Source organism: Zosterops lateralis (genome assembly GCF_965231275.1).
Source record: "Zosterops lateralis genome assembly, chromosome: 6".
Lineage (NCBI taxonomy): Eukaryota > Metazoa > Chordata > Aves > Passeriformes > Zosteropidae > Zosterops > Zosterops lateralis.
The window spans coordinates 34,970,144-34,985,349 of NC_139761.1; the positions used below are offsets into that span (position 1 = coordinate 34,970,144).

The 15,206-nt window shown below is 36.8% G+C and overlaps 1 protein-coding gene across 8 annotated transcripts in view; it reads left to right on the forward strand.

Moving 5' to 3' along the window:
• PCNX1 (pecanex 1) overlaps window positions 1–15,206 on the forward strand; it is a gene marked incomplete at its 5' end in the record, with an annotated part of 89,637 nt that overhangs the window by 18,972 nt on the left and 55,459 nt on the right. For 5 of the 8 annotated variants that reach the window (XM_083864265.1, XM_083864267.1, XM_083864268.1 and 2 more), the window contains 2 exons: window positions 835–2,535; window positions 12,917–13,049. In XM_083864265.1, coding sequence (XP_083720391.1) covers window positions 835–2,535; window positions 12,917–13,049 — 1,834 coding nt within the window. The remainder of the gene's footprint in view (window positions 1–834; window positions 2,536–12,916; window positions 13,050–15,206) is intronic. The other 3 variants (XM_083864270.1, XM_083864271.1, XM_083864266.1) reach the window with 2 other exon arrangements.

Below are 15,206 nucleotides of genomic sequence, written 5' to 3' on the forward strand. Positions count from 1 at the left end.
TTTTTTTTTTTTTTGAGGTAGTAAAACTCGGTGACGTCATGGGGAGTTTCATTATAGTACAAAAAGACCTGTGACAGTGCTAACTGTGAGCTTGCTTGGTATCCAGTAGGAAGGATGAATTTTGTTGGGTTTTTGGTGACTTCAGAGTTAATGGGGTTTAGTGTGTTTTCATTAATAACTTTAAAGTTTGTTTACTGCATGTAGGAACCACAACAAAAGGCGGGGTACTCTTTTATAACTAAGAAACTTCAGGATATGTAAAAATATAAAGTCAGATGTCACTAGACGGACACAAAAAACCACACTTACCTGTCAAGTTAAAAAGCAAAAAAATAAAAAGAAAGTTTATTTTAGTTGGAAGCTTAAATAAAGTTTAGACTTTGACCAGCAACTGGGAGACAAGGTTGACACCTCTCTCACCCCACTGGTCAAACCAGAAGTCCATCACAAAGAGAAATGTGAAAACAATCTACTTTGTTTATGTTACAATGCATGAAAAACTCCAGTCCAAAAATGAAAACATCAGAAAGCTGAAAAATCAAAGCAACAGTCAGACACATAAGCAATAGAGGAAGCTGAGGACACTTCAGAATTGCCTTATTAGTTGCTAGGGATAAACTGGTATTGATAGGGTTTTTTTTTTTAATTAAAAAAAGCCTGTCAGGTTTGCCTGACAGATGTTATAAAATATTTTTAAATGGTAAATGTGATGAATTCATAGTACTTGCAATTGGATTTTTCAGCTCATTTTCTTTGTTATTAACAGTTTTAAAGCAAATTGTATAATTTACATGAACATTCTACATGAATATTTTTAAATATGTACTTAAACAGATTTGGCAACTGATCGGAAGCTTTTTCGTCTGGTGTCGAACGACTCGTTTGTCTCCATCCAACCTTCATTGTCCTCTGGACAGGATTTGCCAAGGGACAGCAGTGACAAAGTGTGCCTCTCGAACAACCAGCTTGTGGACCAGTCTAAAAACAGTGCATGTGACACAGAAGTAGCTTCGCTGGTAACTCTGCATTCTCATTCCTATAGAAAGGATCATAGACCACGAGGTGTACCAAGGACTTCTAGCTCTGCTGTTGCTTTTCCAGATGCTTCACTAAATGACTTCCCCCTTTATCAGCAAAAACGAGGACTAGATCCTGTCAGTGAGTTAGAAGCTTCCAAGCCCCCTTCTGGATCCCGAGAGTCTTTGGGTGAGAACTCTTGCATTTCAGGAGTTTTTCAATTAGATGACATTCTGAAAAGTAGCAGCCCTCAGCCATTGACTAAGAGTGGGAAGAGCAAATCCTTGAAAGCAGACAAAAGTATGGACAGTCTGAGAAGCCTGAGTACTAGAAGCAGTGGTTCAACAGAAAGCTACTGCAGCGGGACTGATCGTGACACCAACAGTACCATCAGTAGCTATAAAAGTGAACATACTAGCTCAACGCATATAGAAAGTGTGTTGTCAGAGCACGAGGAGGAATCTCCTAGAGAAGAGAAAAAGGATGGTAAGAAAAAAGACTGTGGTGTCGACTCAGAGGATGACAGTAGTTCTACTACTGACAAAAGGACTAGTAGCGAAAGGACTGCTGTGGAAGTGAGTCCTCTGGGTGGTGTTCAAGAGGTAAAGGGTTCTAATGCATCTGATGAGATGCATGGCCAGAAAGGTCTTGGTGCCTCTGCTTCAGAAGAGGCCAATAAGAACCCACACGCCAATGAATTGACTACACAAGCTGACAGGCCCCATGGGAAGGCTGCTGAACAAAGAGATGAGCAGAGTGAGAAACTAGCTGTGTTAGTAGATTCAAGAGCTTCTAAAGAAACTAGTGGAAAACAAAAAGAAGGAGATGTTCGACCAAAATCTTCTAGTTTAATACATCGAACAGCTTCTACCCACAAGTCCAGCCGGAGAAGGACAGGAAAAAAGCGGGCTAGTAGCTTTGATTCCAGTCGGCACAGGGAATACGTTTCCTTCCGAGGTGTATCTGGTACTAAACCTCACAGTGCTGTGTTTTGTCACGATGAGGACTCCAGTGATCAAAGTGACTTGAGCAGGACATCAAGCATGCAGTCAGCTCACCAGTTCAGTAGTGATAGCTCTTCCAGCACCACCTCCCATTCATGCCAGTCTCCTGAGGGAAAATACAGTGCTTTAAAGACCAAATATGTTTCTAAAGACCGTGGGGGCATAGACTCTGAAAATGCTCACAAAACTCATGTAAGCTCTGAAGGAATTAGCAAAAAAAGATCTACACGACGGACTTCTAGCACAAACAGTGCCAAGAATCGTGCCAGAGTGTTAAGCCTGGACAGTGGTACTGTAGCTTGTTTAAATGACCCAAATAGTTTAATGGCACCAGGTAACATAAAACAGTTAACCACTTCAAAATCTGATTTGGAAGCCAAAGAAGGAGAGGTGCTAGATGAGCTATCTCTGTTGGGAAGGGCTTCACACTTAGAGTCAGTCACTCGTTCTAGGAATAGCTTACCAAGCCAGGCTACATTTCCTGAAGGGGAAGACCAAGAATCAGCAAGTGGAGGTAAGTAAATGACCTGCCAGAAGTACCTTGTTGTATTTTGTTAATGAGTCTGGTATCTATTACTTAAATTAAAATTATACTTAAGCATCCTCCCTGTTTCTGGACTCTTGCCCAGTAAAACTGAAAAAGCATTTCCTTCATAATCTCTTGGAAGATCTTCTGAAATGGGTCTTGAATACAAACAGCTTTTACAAAATCTATAAATAGAGGTGTTAGGGGTTTGTTACCAGCAGTCTTTATTAATTAGAGCTGTATCTTAAAATTATTACCTGTGATCAAATCCAACCTGCTCCATTGTACTGAGTAATATGAATGACTGCAGCCTGTCTGGCATGGCTTGAGGTGGTATCAAGAAATAAAACCAATCCCAAACCCTTACCATGCTGCCTTTGATTGTGGATTCTTACAGTGATCTACTTACTAAGCTGAATTCTCCTCGGGATTTGATTTTTGCTTAGCCTTGCCATTGCTGGCTAGACAGTCTTGTTTACTTTGGATTTTTGGGGATTTTTTGTCTTCATTATGTGAACACAATAACCTTCCAGTGCTGGAAAGGAGTGTAGTTTCCTCTTATTTTCCCTAACTATTGTTTTGCTTGGCGTAATGTAAACAATAAGCTACCTGGAGTAGCTGTTATTAATACATATTAGTAGTGGCATTTGAAAAAAATTTGGAGCTTTCTTTTTTTTTTTTCTTGTTATAATGTTTGTTTCTTTTCTTGGTTAACTATATTGACTGCCTTAACTGGAAGGGTTTTTTGTGTCAAGGTAGATAAGTGTCTTTAAAATACATTTTCAGAATAGTATGAGATGGCTAATTAACTCAAATTGACTTCTAGAATTTTCAGAGGCCAATACCTACCAGATAATATGGATCTTTACATCTAGGTGAACAACCCTTCATAAAATTGTATTTTATATCAAGACAGGTATTTTTAACAAACTATAGCAAATTTGACTGTTCCTATTATATAGACTGCCTAAACAAAATACAGTGATTAATCTTAAAAAGACATTTCCAGCCCATAGTGAGATAAGATGTATGAGCAAGAGTGGGGTTTTCTTTTGGTTTTGGTTTTTTGTGGAGTGTTGTTTTTGTGGTGTGTCCCTCAGTATTAACAAAGGAACTATAAAAATCAGTACAATTAATGTCTGGGGAGGAAAAGAAAGTGTGCCACACTGAAGCTCAGCTGTATATTGATTATTGATCAAATCTGACTGGTTTACAATTAGTTTAGACCTATTTATATGCTTTCTTTTTTTTACTTTCTCTATTATTTCTAGTAACAGATTTTTTCAGTAGCTTTAATAAAAGTCAAGGTTGCTCTTTTAGTACTAACTCTACAAGCCAAACACTTCATAGATTCTTCCTAAGGCCTTGTTTTAGTGACAGCTCTTCATGTCTACTGAGAGTAATTTGACTAATAAAAGGTCTCCTTTATGAATTTACCATTTTGACTCTATGCTTTTCTTAGCACAAAATTTGATTTAATTTTGTTTTGTGTTATTGCTGCTTAAGCTGTTAAGATTCTCCCTTTATGTGCAAAGGAGGATTAACATACCTTACCTTTCAGAACATGTCAGACTTTATATGTGCTTACTACTTACCAGTAGTCTGAAAGAATTAATGGAAGACAGATGCTGAATATTATGAAATATTTTGATTGCTCTTCTGAGGAGATTTGTCTTCCCCACCATTTCACTCAACTCATGTCAAAGCAGTCTTAAAGGTACAAATCTGTAGCAGCTCAAGCAAGAAAGGCTTGCTTTTGTTCTTGCTGGCCTGATTCATTTTCAGTTTAAGATTTTACATGCTGGTCATTTTGAAATTGTTAGTATTTTTAATAAGTGGCAAGTACCCAAGTACTTCTCTATGGCTTGCAGGCTGTCTTTAAGAAGCAGTCTGGAATCAAGTTCTCCAGATCTGGTGACATGGTGTGGTTAATAACTCTGGCTGCATACTGTTTCTTCCTACCAAGACAAAAGGAAGTATTTGCTTTATGATTGCAAGAAATTATTGTCATTCTGTCATCCTTTTTTTTTTTTTTGAAAGCAGAACAAAATTATGACTTACTTTTCTTTAGCACTCCTTAAATATTTATTCAGTCTTGTCTAGCACCAAGGCAGTAATTACATTGCATTTATCTGTTCACGATCATTCTGAGTAATTCTTTCGTAGTGTCCTTCTTTACTGGTTTTTCCCTGGTGTAGGTTTGATGAGATTTTTCCCCCAAATTTATAGCTTATATTACAGGTTTTGTAACATCTGTATCTTTAATTGTGGCTTTCTTCTTTAGGCTTACCCATGACTAATAGTAGTGAGAGGAAATGTTGTAACTCTTTAGAATCTAAGTGCTTTATAGCCAGTATTTCTTACTACTGAGATGTCTTCACCTTTTGGGAGGTTTTTCAAGACATATGTGTAATATAAATACATGTTGTGTGTATATATGTATAGCAATTTTTGAACAAAATTAAGAAATTATTATATTTGCTTGTTGCAGGTGAATTACAGAATAAACTTGGTTTGGATTTTCATAAGGTCAGGGGATATTGATTTGATGTGATTTTTATAAATAGTCTGGTCCAACCTCCTGCTGTAGGAATTATTTTATAATTTTTATATATATATTTAAATGTCTGTGATTGCTTATGATAATTTTCTGAAGCAAATAATTAAGAGATGCAAACAGGATAACTAAAATACTGATATTAATGCCACCTCCTCTTTTCCAGTCAGCAGCTTTCAGTTCCTGTTTTTTAAATATTACTTAAATCAGTAATTACAACTTCATTTTATCCTTCAGCCTTTAGAGACTAGAACTACATTCTTGTTTGTGTAACTGCTGAAATGTGTTTTGTAATGGATATGGCCTTCACTGATCTTCCACTAAGCAGGATGTTGTACCAACTTGTACATATTTCACTTCTGCAGATATAACTTAGTATCTTCATTTCTATATTATGATGCCAGGAAGTGGTGGATGACTCACTTGCTGCAAGATCTTATATGCACTTGAATAGAAATTGCAGTTCATTAAAATGGAGAGAAACAGCATCTGAAAATTCTGAAATAAGGTTTATGTGGTGAATGTGTAACAAAAAATGGAAGATTGGAAGTCTTACAGTCGTTATCCTTGTTCAACTGTTCAGACTCCCAAAGCAGCTTGTGAATTTGATGAGTCGTGGGTTAGTTAAAGTTGCTCTTCTGTCTAGTGATATTCTGGAAATACCCCTTTTGCGCTGACCTGTGCCTGGTTTCTCTCAGATGTGTGCTGTTTCTGGATTGCTGTTTGTAAGCATTTAAAGAACCACCATAATGCTGTGTATAACATAGTGATGTCTTGTAAAACTTGAGCTGGCCTGAAAAGTCAAGTGTTTGCTCCAGTTCAATATTAACTGTAAAAGATGTGCCCTTTAAGTTGCTGCTCTGTTTTACAGCTTGCTGCAATTTAAGGTTTATTTACTTTTGGTTCTTGAGAAACATACCCTTTTGTAAATAAAACTGTGTGTAATGTGTTGCATTTTTCCTTCTGTATGTTCCATAGCAATATTGAAGTAACAGCTCATACTGTTTTCTGTCTTTTGAGATCTGCAGTACATCTCTACAGGCAGGGCTTAATGAGTTTGGATTCATCTTGTGTTTCATATGATACATGGAAACCTGTTCACCTTTTCAGTCTGTATGTATTTGTACATATATGCTTGGCATATCTGCCTGCAATTATTACAGTTCAGTTCTCTGTTACTCAGCCAATGGTCATGGCAGCTGCTAGCAATGTATTACCTTTGCCTACTATGCCGATGTTGCACGTGGTCTGTGTCATGACTCAATTTTGCAAAACATTCCTGTTTTGCAGAGCTGTTCCGTGCTTCTGGTGGCTTTAGTTTTTGCTACATTTTCTTGCAGATAGAATGAATATAATTACAAAAGGTGGGGCTTCTGATGTGTCTGCCAGTTCATTCTCAAACTACTAAACCAAACAGTTTTGCATTAGAAATTAGAGTTTAGAAATGGTATAAAGTGAAAAATGTGTAAAGTTCCTGTGCTCAGGTTGTGTGTACATTGGCTGTCTCTATTCATGTATTCAGCAGAACTCTGCTGCAACTGGACCCAGGTAAGCAGATCAGCAGTAGAAAGGGCTCTCTTCTATAAACATTTTACTGTCCTGTCCAAACTTTTGTGTGTGAAGGTTGAGTTTTACAGAATTCCCTCTGATGTTGGATATCTTGTCATCTCAATAGAGGTCAGATTGCTACCTTAAAACACGTAAAGATGTAGACAGTGTTAGTAATGATATATGAGGCTGCTGTGGAATTTCTGCAGTTTTGGAACTTACCAATGAAATAAAACTTGGAGTGAGTCTTGAATCTATTAATTGTTAACCACTTCCTAGTAAGCAAAGTTTTAGTACATTTTTTGGTGACTCAATCCTGTGCTTTGTCCCCTTTATGGTATTTATGGATAATACAGAGGCTTTCATTAGATAACTTTTGCTTGATTTGGGAAGAGTGGTTCTGTTTTGTTGACATGAGTTGATCATGTATTTGCTAAGCATTCATCTCTAACAGGAGTTGAAATAGGAATTTTTGGTATTAGATAAAAAGCTGCATCTTCATGCTGGCTTGTAGATGTTCCTGGGTTTATTGGTATCCTTATAAGCAAGAAGGTTCTAAAAGCTCTATCAGCTGATCAGCTGTGATGGAATTGTTCATATTGCTGCAAAATGTAGCTGTGAGATAAAACTCATACATGTATTGAAGTTGGCTACTAATTAATGTTTGGTGTTCTAGTTAAGGCTATGTAATGCAAACATGACTTTCTATGTATGATATGCTGACCTAGTATGCCACATGCTGGAAATGCTGTGTTCTGAAGATTTACAGCATCTTTTCCTTAAGGTGAAAAAATCTAAACACGAAGTCAGAACTAACTTTATTAAAGGTTAATTTCAATTATGAACGTTTGTCTGCTACATGAACATAGTAAGATAATACCATAATTTCGATACCTGAACCCTGGGATTTAGGGTCTGTATTGGGGAGGGGATCAGATGGGGTTTAGCTTTAATTCTTCTACCCAAAGTACATCAGCATTATGTTCAAGAGGTCTATGTGAGTAGCCTAATGTTTTAAAAAGTGGAATAATTCAAGTAGGGAGCACAATGAAGTAGAATAACTAAAACTCCTAGTTTTATCTTTGGCCTTAGTATAAAAATTTTACTGTCAAGCTGATCTGTAAAAATGTTTGGTTCAGAATTTAAACCAGATGGTTCTATTATTCTGCTTTGTTCCCTCCTTGATAGTATTTTGCTTTTCAGGTTGTTGTAGTGACTGTTTTGACATAATTCTAAATATTTCTTCAGGCTAGTTTCAGACTTACTTTTTTTCTTTTTTGTAAATGCAACTACAACATTGAATTCTTGGGCTTTACTTGGCTTTCCTGAATTGTGTTTTCTTCTGCACTATTTTCTAGCAAAAATTTGTGACTTGGCAATATCACTCTGTTCTTCATTGTTTCTCCTTTGCTGCCCACATCTGTTCTTCAGAAATAGTCATTAGTGATAGTTTTCATTAAATAGCCACAGTAATTTTTAATACACTGAACCAATATTTTGATTTTTTTTAATCACAGAAGTATAAGTGATCCTTGTAGCTGTAGGTTTTATTAGGGTGCATGATAAGATAGTGATTAACAACTACATACTGAAGATATGGACTGAACAGACTACTTCTTTCTACTGGGGTATCTCTCAAATATGGTTTTTAATATAGTGTTAGGGCATGTGAAAATAAACTATAAATGCCTCAACCATGAGGAGAAGGGTAGTGCTAACCCATAAATGCGTGTGAAGTACATCTCTCAGGTTTCAAACACAAATGAGATATAGGTGCTCAATACAGAAAAGCAGCATCTCAGCAGTTTGGTTTAGCAAAGTACATTCTGTCTTTGAAGAATTTCATCGCTTATTTGCAAATTTGATTGCTTATGTGAGTGCATGAGCCATAAACTACTCATTCCAGCTCTTTCTGAGAACATGTAGGCTTAGTAATTAGTCATTGAAAATCAGTTTCCCATTAGATAGTGTGAGAAAGGGCATGTCTAAGCGTCGCTCAGGTTCCCTGCACACCTTTAACCATTCTTAACCTGACTAACGTTCAAAACCATTTTGGTTTTAAGTGATGGGAGGAGGGGTGTTGGGTTCTTTGGCTGTGGTTTATTTCTCCTCTTTTCATGAGAAGAGTGAGGGAGACTTTCTGCTGTGGTAGGTTTTTTCCTGCTTGCTGTCTAGTTATACTGATTGCAGTTTTTATCCTTAGAACTTTATGGTTTTCCACATGGATGCTTCACCTTTGTATTAGTTTCATACCACATCTTCCAGGAATCTTCTTATGAAGAATTTTCCTGTATGTCAGAATTTATCTAAGGCACTGGGTTTAGCATTTGTTTGTAGCAAAATGAAAAGGTCTTATTGATGCAAGAAAATTTTGGCAATTCTGCTTTTTCATGTTGTGCTTCTTAAGCTTCTGTCTTCTAAGTTTTGTTTAAAAGAAGTGTTAAATAGGTGCAGGGAGATGTTGCAAATGTTTTGGCTTGTTTTTATATAAATGTTCCTGTTGAAAGGAATATATTTGTACTTTGTTTCCTAAAGCTAGGTGGCTTATACAACAGTTGCATGGTTCTAGTGTAAAACTGAGTCTTCAGTTTTATTTAAAACTTTGTAAAACTACAGAGGTGAGCATAAAAATCTTCAATGTAAAGTTATCTTTCCGAGTGTCTGATGACAAAATGCTATCATGTTTTGAGCATGTAACTGCTATTTTGGCTCTTTTCCAGTCAGAAGTGTTAAACAAATTAATTTTAATGCAATTGTGCATGCAGACATGTATTCCTTAACAGATACAGGTGTCATTATTTCTTTTTTGAAAATAGTTGTATTATATGTAGGAATAGGCATATGAGGGGTTAAGTTTACTACAAGGTTGTCACTAGGTCTCCACTTCTTACTGATCTCTGGGATGTAGGTCTGTATTTGTAATTTGTGCCCCTTGAACTTCAAACACGGATTTTGTATTCTGGAGAATAGATAATGCTGGGGGCTCACATTCATATGACAAACTGCAGAGGAAATGCTTGAATTTCTTGATATTAAGTGTTGTGATTAAGCATAGAAGTACAGAATAAAAGACAGAGCACCTTTTAATGAACATTCTGTAGGCTGAAAAGCTTGTCTTCCTCTACTGATTAAACTGAAGTAAGCAGGAACTTTAGAAGTATTACCTGTGTTATCTCTTCCTGTTACATCTAGATTTTCCACATGACTGTAGACGTTGGATCTTACATTTCTGGAGACTAGGATAAGTTGTTGTAAGTAGCAGTATTGGAGAAGTGTATGTGACATCATAAATATTAAAGAAAGCTTATTTATATTTAAACATGATATAACTGCTCTCAGATCATGATAGAGGGTAAGTTAGGAATTTTTTCTTACTTTCTACTGGCGAGCTCACAAGCAGTTGCACTGCTTCTTCTCATTAAAGTAGAAACACAAATAATATGAATTACAATAAAGAGCTTTCTGTACTAGTATGTATATATTTTAAATTGTATGTCTTCTGTGAAACGATACTAAAAACAAAAACTCACCAAAAAGTCCTCCTCAAGACCAAGCAAACCCAAAGGGCCAGTACAATAAACAAAACAAAGCCACACCACCTCTGGTTTTCCTTTACAACCAAAAGCAAACTTTGCTCAGTTTGGCTTTCCACACCTTATGCTAGTACTCTCTGCTCAGCTACTGCTTTTTTTTTAAACTTCTTTAGTCGGGTTTTCTACATGTAGCTTCTTGCAATATTGCGTAATGTTAGCAGACTTGGAGCTTGTTTGTCTGAAAAGCCCTGCAGTCTTTTCAAAGGAACTTGCAGACTTATGTAGCACCCCTGAATGTCACCACCTGCATTCAGGAAGAATGTGTATTAAAGATGTGCATTGAACAAAAGTTTCAAGATGATAAATCAAGAATCTTGTGGTAAAACAGGTAGAAAGCTACACCAAAATCTACTTTGACTTTTAAAAGTCAAAATTTAATAATAAAAGGTTAGGAAATGCCAAAGCTGTTTGCCTGTACAGCTTTAAATTGAATCCCCAAGTACAAATTAGTTTTTTTTATTTTTTTTTGTTTCTTATCTTGATAGATGTTTGTATATCTATTTCCCTCACTGCATTGCCTCTGTTAGTTCTTGAGACTTGCTATAGTGATAAATTGGAGGATAAATAGAGAGGACGTATTGTGTTTTCGTAGTCTCTGCTTCAGTTATTGAAGACGTTTGCTAAGGAAAAGCAGATACCTCTCAGTGTTAAATATGCTTGCTACCTTAAAGAATTGCACTGGAATGCTGCTTTTGCTAAGTAGTTGCAAGTGGTAATTAAGATGTAATGTTGATGTTTACCATCTTAATGGTAATTCAGATATTTACATTTCAGTTAAGACTAGTCACTGTTCCTTGTTTCATGGTGCTTAACCATGGTCTGATTACCACAATTGCTTTTGCATCTGAACTCAGTTGAAACTGTGTTGTAAATATGAAATTGTTTATATGCTGATGCGTATCCTAGAAAAAACGAGCTTTAGAAATTGTCGTCCAAAATTCATGTGTGGTTTTGACCTCGTGTGACAGAATTCAGTCTGTCTTGTTTAGTGTGGTTCACTTGCTTTGTACTTCAAGTATGAGAGCTGCAAAGAAATGCTTAAAGAAGTTAGGCGGTGCATTAGAATAAAGCTGTATACTAAACCACAGGAGAAACTTACTGACTTCCTGATGAAATACTCTGAAAAGGTAGTATAATCTGTTGATGCTTAGAATTGTAAAAATACCTGTGGAGGAATGAGGAGAGAATGAGCAAATCTCTGGTTTTCCTGAAAGTACGGAAAGGACTGAATTAGGGTTGCCCTTAAATTCTGTAGTTCTGGTAATGAAATGCACGTAGCTTGAATGTTGGTGTTAAAGTGTATCTCTTTATGTAGCTTCTTTTGTTTTAAAGAAAGCTATAAATTGAATCTTCAGATACAGAATTCATTTGGGGACCTGTGGTTCATGGGTGAATTAAACTCTTGTTTCAGCCTTTATTGCTTGAGCTATGGCAGTAGTACACAACAGCAGTAGGTTGCTATAGGTTGCTGTTCCCTGTAGACCAACATTAGAGTCTCTGCTGCTAAAGTGTTGAAAGTTTAATGGCAGCAGTGTTGTAACTTGAAGTGTGCTGAAGTGCATATGGGCTGCTCTGCCTGCAATTTTCCTGCCATTGCTCTCTGTGGGGTTTTTTTGGTGGGGGGAAGAGGGAGTGTTTGTTTTTTGTTTGTTTGACACAATTCTTGGTGTTCTCAGTCTAGTAGCAGGCTTCTTGGCCACCAAGTTGTGACTTCCCTGTCAAGATTGTGATTCTCCTCTTGCACTGACTTCATGTCATTTTTTTTTCTCCTCCACTTGCCTGCCAAACCCTATTTTCTCTGTGGCCCATTCATTTGAGCTCTTTACTGTTCTGCATTCAAATTGGCTAGGAGCTTCCTTGGCTCAGCAGGAAGACTTCTCAGATTGTAGACACACCATGAAGCAGTCCAAATCTGAACAGTTCAGATTGTAGAGCTTAAGAAGCACAGGTGCATTTCAGGGAATAATGTGTAGATAAATGTTTTAATCCCTTGAGTACATACAAACTGATTTTTATGATGGTTGCCTTATAAATAACCCAAACCTTTTGTTTGGGGAGTTGAAATAACAAAACCACCAGTCCTTAAAAATAAGTTTTTCTCTCACTTATTCTCAACCTCCTGCCTCTGTAAATTGTGTTGTAACTAGTCTAGAAGGACTATCCCTTGATGCTTATGAGAAAAAAAAATGCTACTCTTGTTTTGTGCCCTGAAAGAGTTGTCAACCCTGCCATTTGGAAGAAGTTACAAAATTGAGAACATTATGGTGACAAATGGTAGACAACTTTGCTAGGTTGTCCTTCAGGTTTCTTATTAATGATCTGTTCAATGAGATAAAGGGTGAGATCAGGTGTCTCTTCCTGCGGTGTGTAAACAGAAAATATTTGGGATATTCAACTTCTTTTGCAACCTGGCTTTTTGGATCTGGGGGTGAAAAAAAGTAAGCTGTATATTCAAGAACACTTCCCCAACCACCTAGATTTTTGCTAATAACTGTGTGTTGTGATCCTGTCTTGAGGCAGCTTGTTTGAACAGTTAGGGCATAAGCTACTTTTGTTGTTGAGAGTCGAGTTCATTAACTTGGGGAGGGTCAGAGGGAAGAAAGGAGTCTTAAGTTACTGTGTACGTAACTAGGATGGGTTCTTATTTGACCTAAAGTCTGTCTTGCTGCAGCAGCACAAGCCAGCGAGGAGACTGTCACATTTCGCCGTGAACGCAGCACATTTAGGCGTCAGGCAGTACGACGCCGGCACAATGCAGGGAGTAACCCTACCCCTCCTACATTGCTCATCGGATCACCCCTCAGGTAGGGTATCTAAATGTTCCACCATATTTAGCATGCATGCAGCAGACCACTTCCCACACCCACCAGTGTTGCCAGAAAAGCACTTTTTACTTCCTTCCCCACCATAACCTCCTTGAGCTGTCACTGCATGTCACTGTGGGCTTGTTGAATTGTGCATGTATATGTGGCACTATTTTAAAAATGGTCAGGATAGTCAGTCTCTAACATGTTATAGCTGTTTTCAGATTGATAAAAAAATTAACTAATGCTAACAAACTTAGCCTCAGTGGTTTTTATGAAAAATTTTAGAAACTTACTTCCAATCAACAAGAGAAACCCAAGAAAATAGTATCAGCACTCCCCATTTTGGTTTTCTTTTCTTGAAGAATGTAAGCATTAGGGACTAGTACTGTGGTCACTTTTCACATTTGTAGATTGTGAGGGATAAGCAAAATGACAGAACTTTATAAAGAGCTAAATACATACAGAGACTCCAAATCTAAAATAGAGGTAAACCTTTATGAAGATCTTGCAGCTTTTTACAGCAAAAGAGAAATAATGAAGTGAATAGAATGCCCACTATTGCTTAGTATTGAATCTAATTGTGGCACTTTGCATGCCTTGACAATGTTAAAAATGCACTGTGTATGTGTATCTCAGGAGTCCCTCAACTTTTACTGGCCCCTTTGTTAACAATACTGAGCCTAATGATCTGTTACATACAGCACCTCTGTTTGATCAATCAGCCTGAACAGTAGAAACAGCGGCCACTATATATTTTTGAATTTGTGTTTTAAGTCTTTCAATTTCTTGCTTACTTATGGTATTGGAGAATCTGGTGAGGAGAACATGGCCTGTAGAAGAAGGAACACTCCCCTATCAGTACTGAAGTAATTCTTCCTTCAGTTACATGATCAATATGTAGGGTTAATTGCATATGTTATATATTCTTAATAATTTTCCTTCTTATGTTAAAGTGATTTTGTGTTTTGGGAATATTTTTGTATTTTTTTAACTAGGAAAAAGCTGTAGAAACTGAACAAATAAAAAGAAAATACCTTACAATAGAGGACAGCAGAGGAATTGTCACCTTTGTCACACCACTGAAGTATTTGAGGGCTACATTTGCAGATTTTTCTCAGGCAGGGGGAGTCCAGGAATGATACCTAGAAATCTAACAGATGAGGGATTGACTTCTGTTATATCAAGGACTGAAAACTAGTTAGGTGTGTTTTTAGTGGCTAGTGCAGTATGAAGTAGTGATCATGTAATTTCACATTTTTCTTTTTTAAGCTTTTGGTCTTGCTGAATGGAGGGTTCTAGGTAGTGATTTACTTCATAGTAGAGGGTGATAAAACTTTGTATTCTTTCCGATGACTTGCTTTACCTGGTTGCCTTCACTTGCCTCTGAGTTTTTGTTTTCCTTTTTTTTTAAAAAAAAAAGGACGGTAGTGCAGCTTTGTGTATTGCAGCATAAGAGGCTGTGCAAACTAATGAAAGCTCCATAACTCTGTATTAGTTAGAAAACAGTGTTTTCTTTCTTGTAGGTATAAAGTAAGGAAAAGAAAGGACTCTGTTTTAAACTCTGGTTGACAGCTGCCTCATTTCCACATGCTAATGCAGTCATTAAGGTTCCCATGGCTTAAGCTTGACTTCAGTGAGAGACTATGAAGTAACTTTGTGAACTTTCTGAATCAATAATTTCTCTTTGTGAAGTGGGAGTAACTCTTTAATCAGACAAGATGTTCAAGGGTAAAAAAGCAGATTAAATATTCTAGCCTTGTATTTCCTCCAAGCATCTTTGTTACCTAAATTCGTTTTGTTCTAAATTTAAAAAAAAACCACCCCAAACTTCTCATTGTACTTTCTCTAACATAATGACATACATTATCAAAAATACTTTAAATATAAACATATTCAGAATTGAATACTTAGTTTACTCAAAGTACTTTTTGTGATACTAAATGACTGTCCCTTGGAGTGGAGTTTAATTGCCTTAGTCCAACCAAACACCAAAGAGCTTATTCGTATTTGTTTGACACAAATTCCATTTGAGCTATCAACTGTGGAATGTATCTGAAAAAAATATATGTATTTGTGTTCTAATTTTTAGGTGAACAGTCTAAAAAAACCCCTTTCCTTTACATGGGTGGCTTAATTTTAGTGTAAATTCTATGT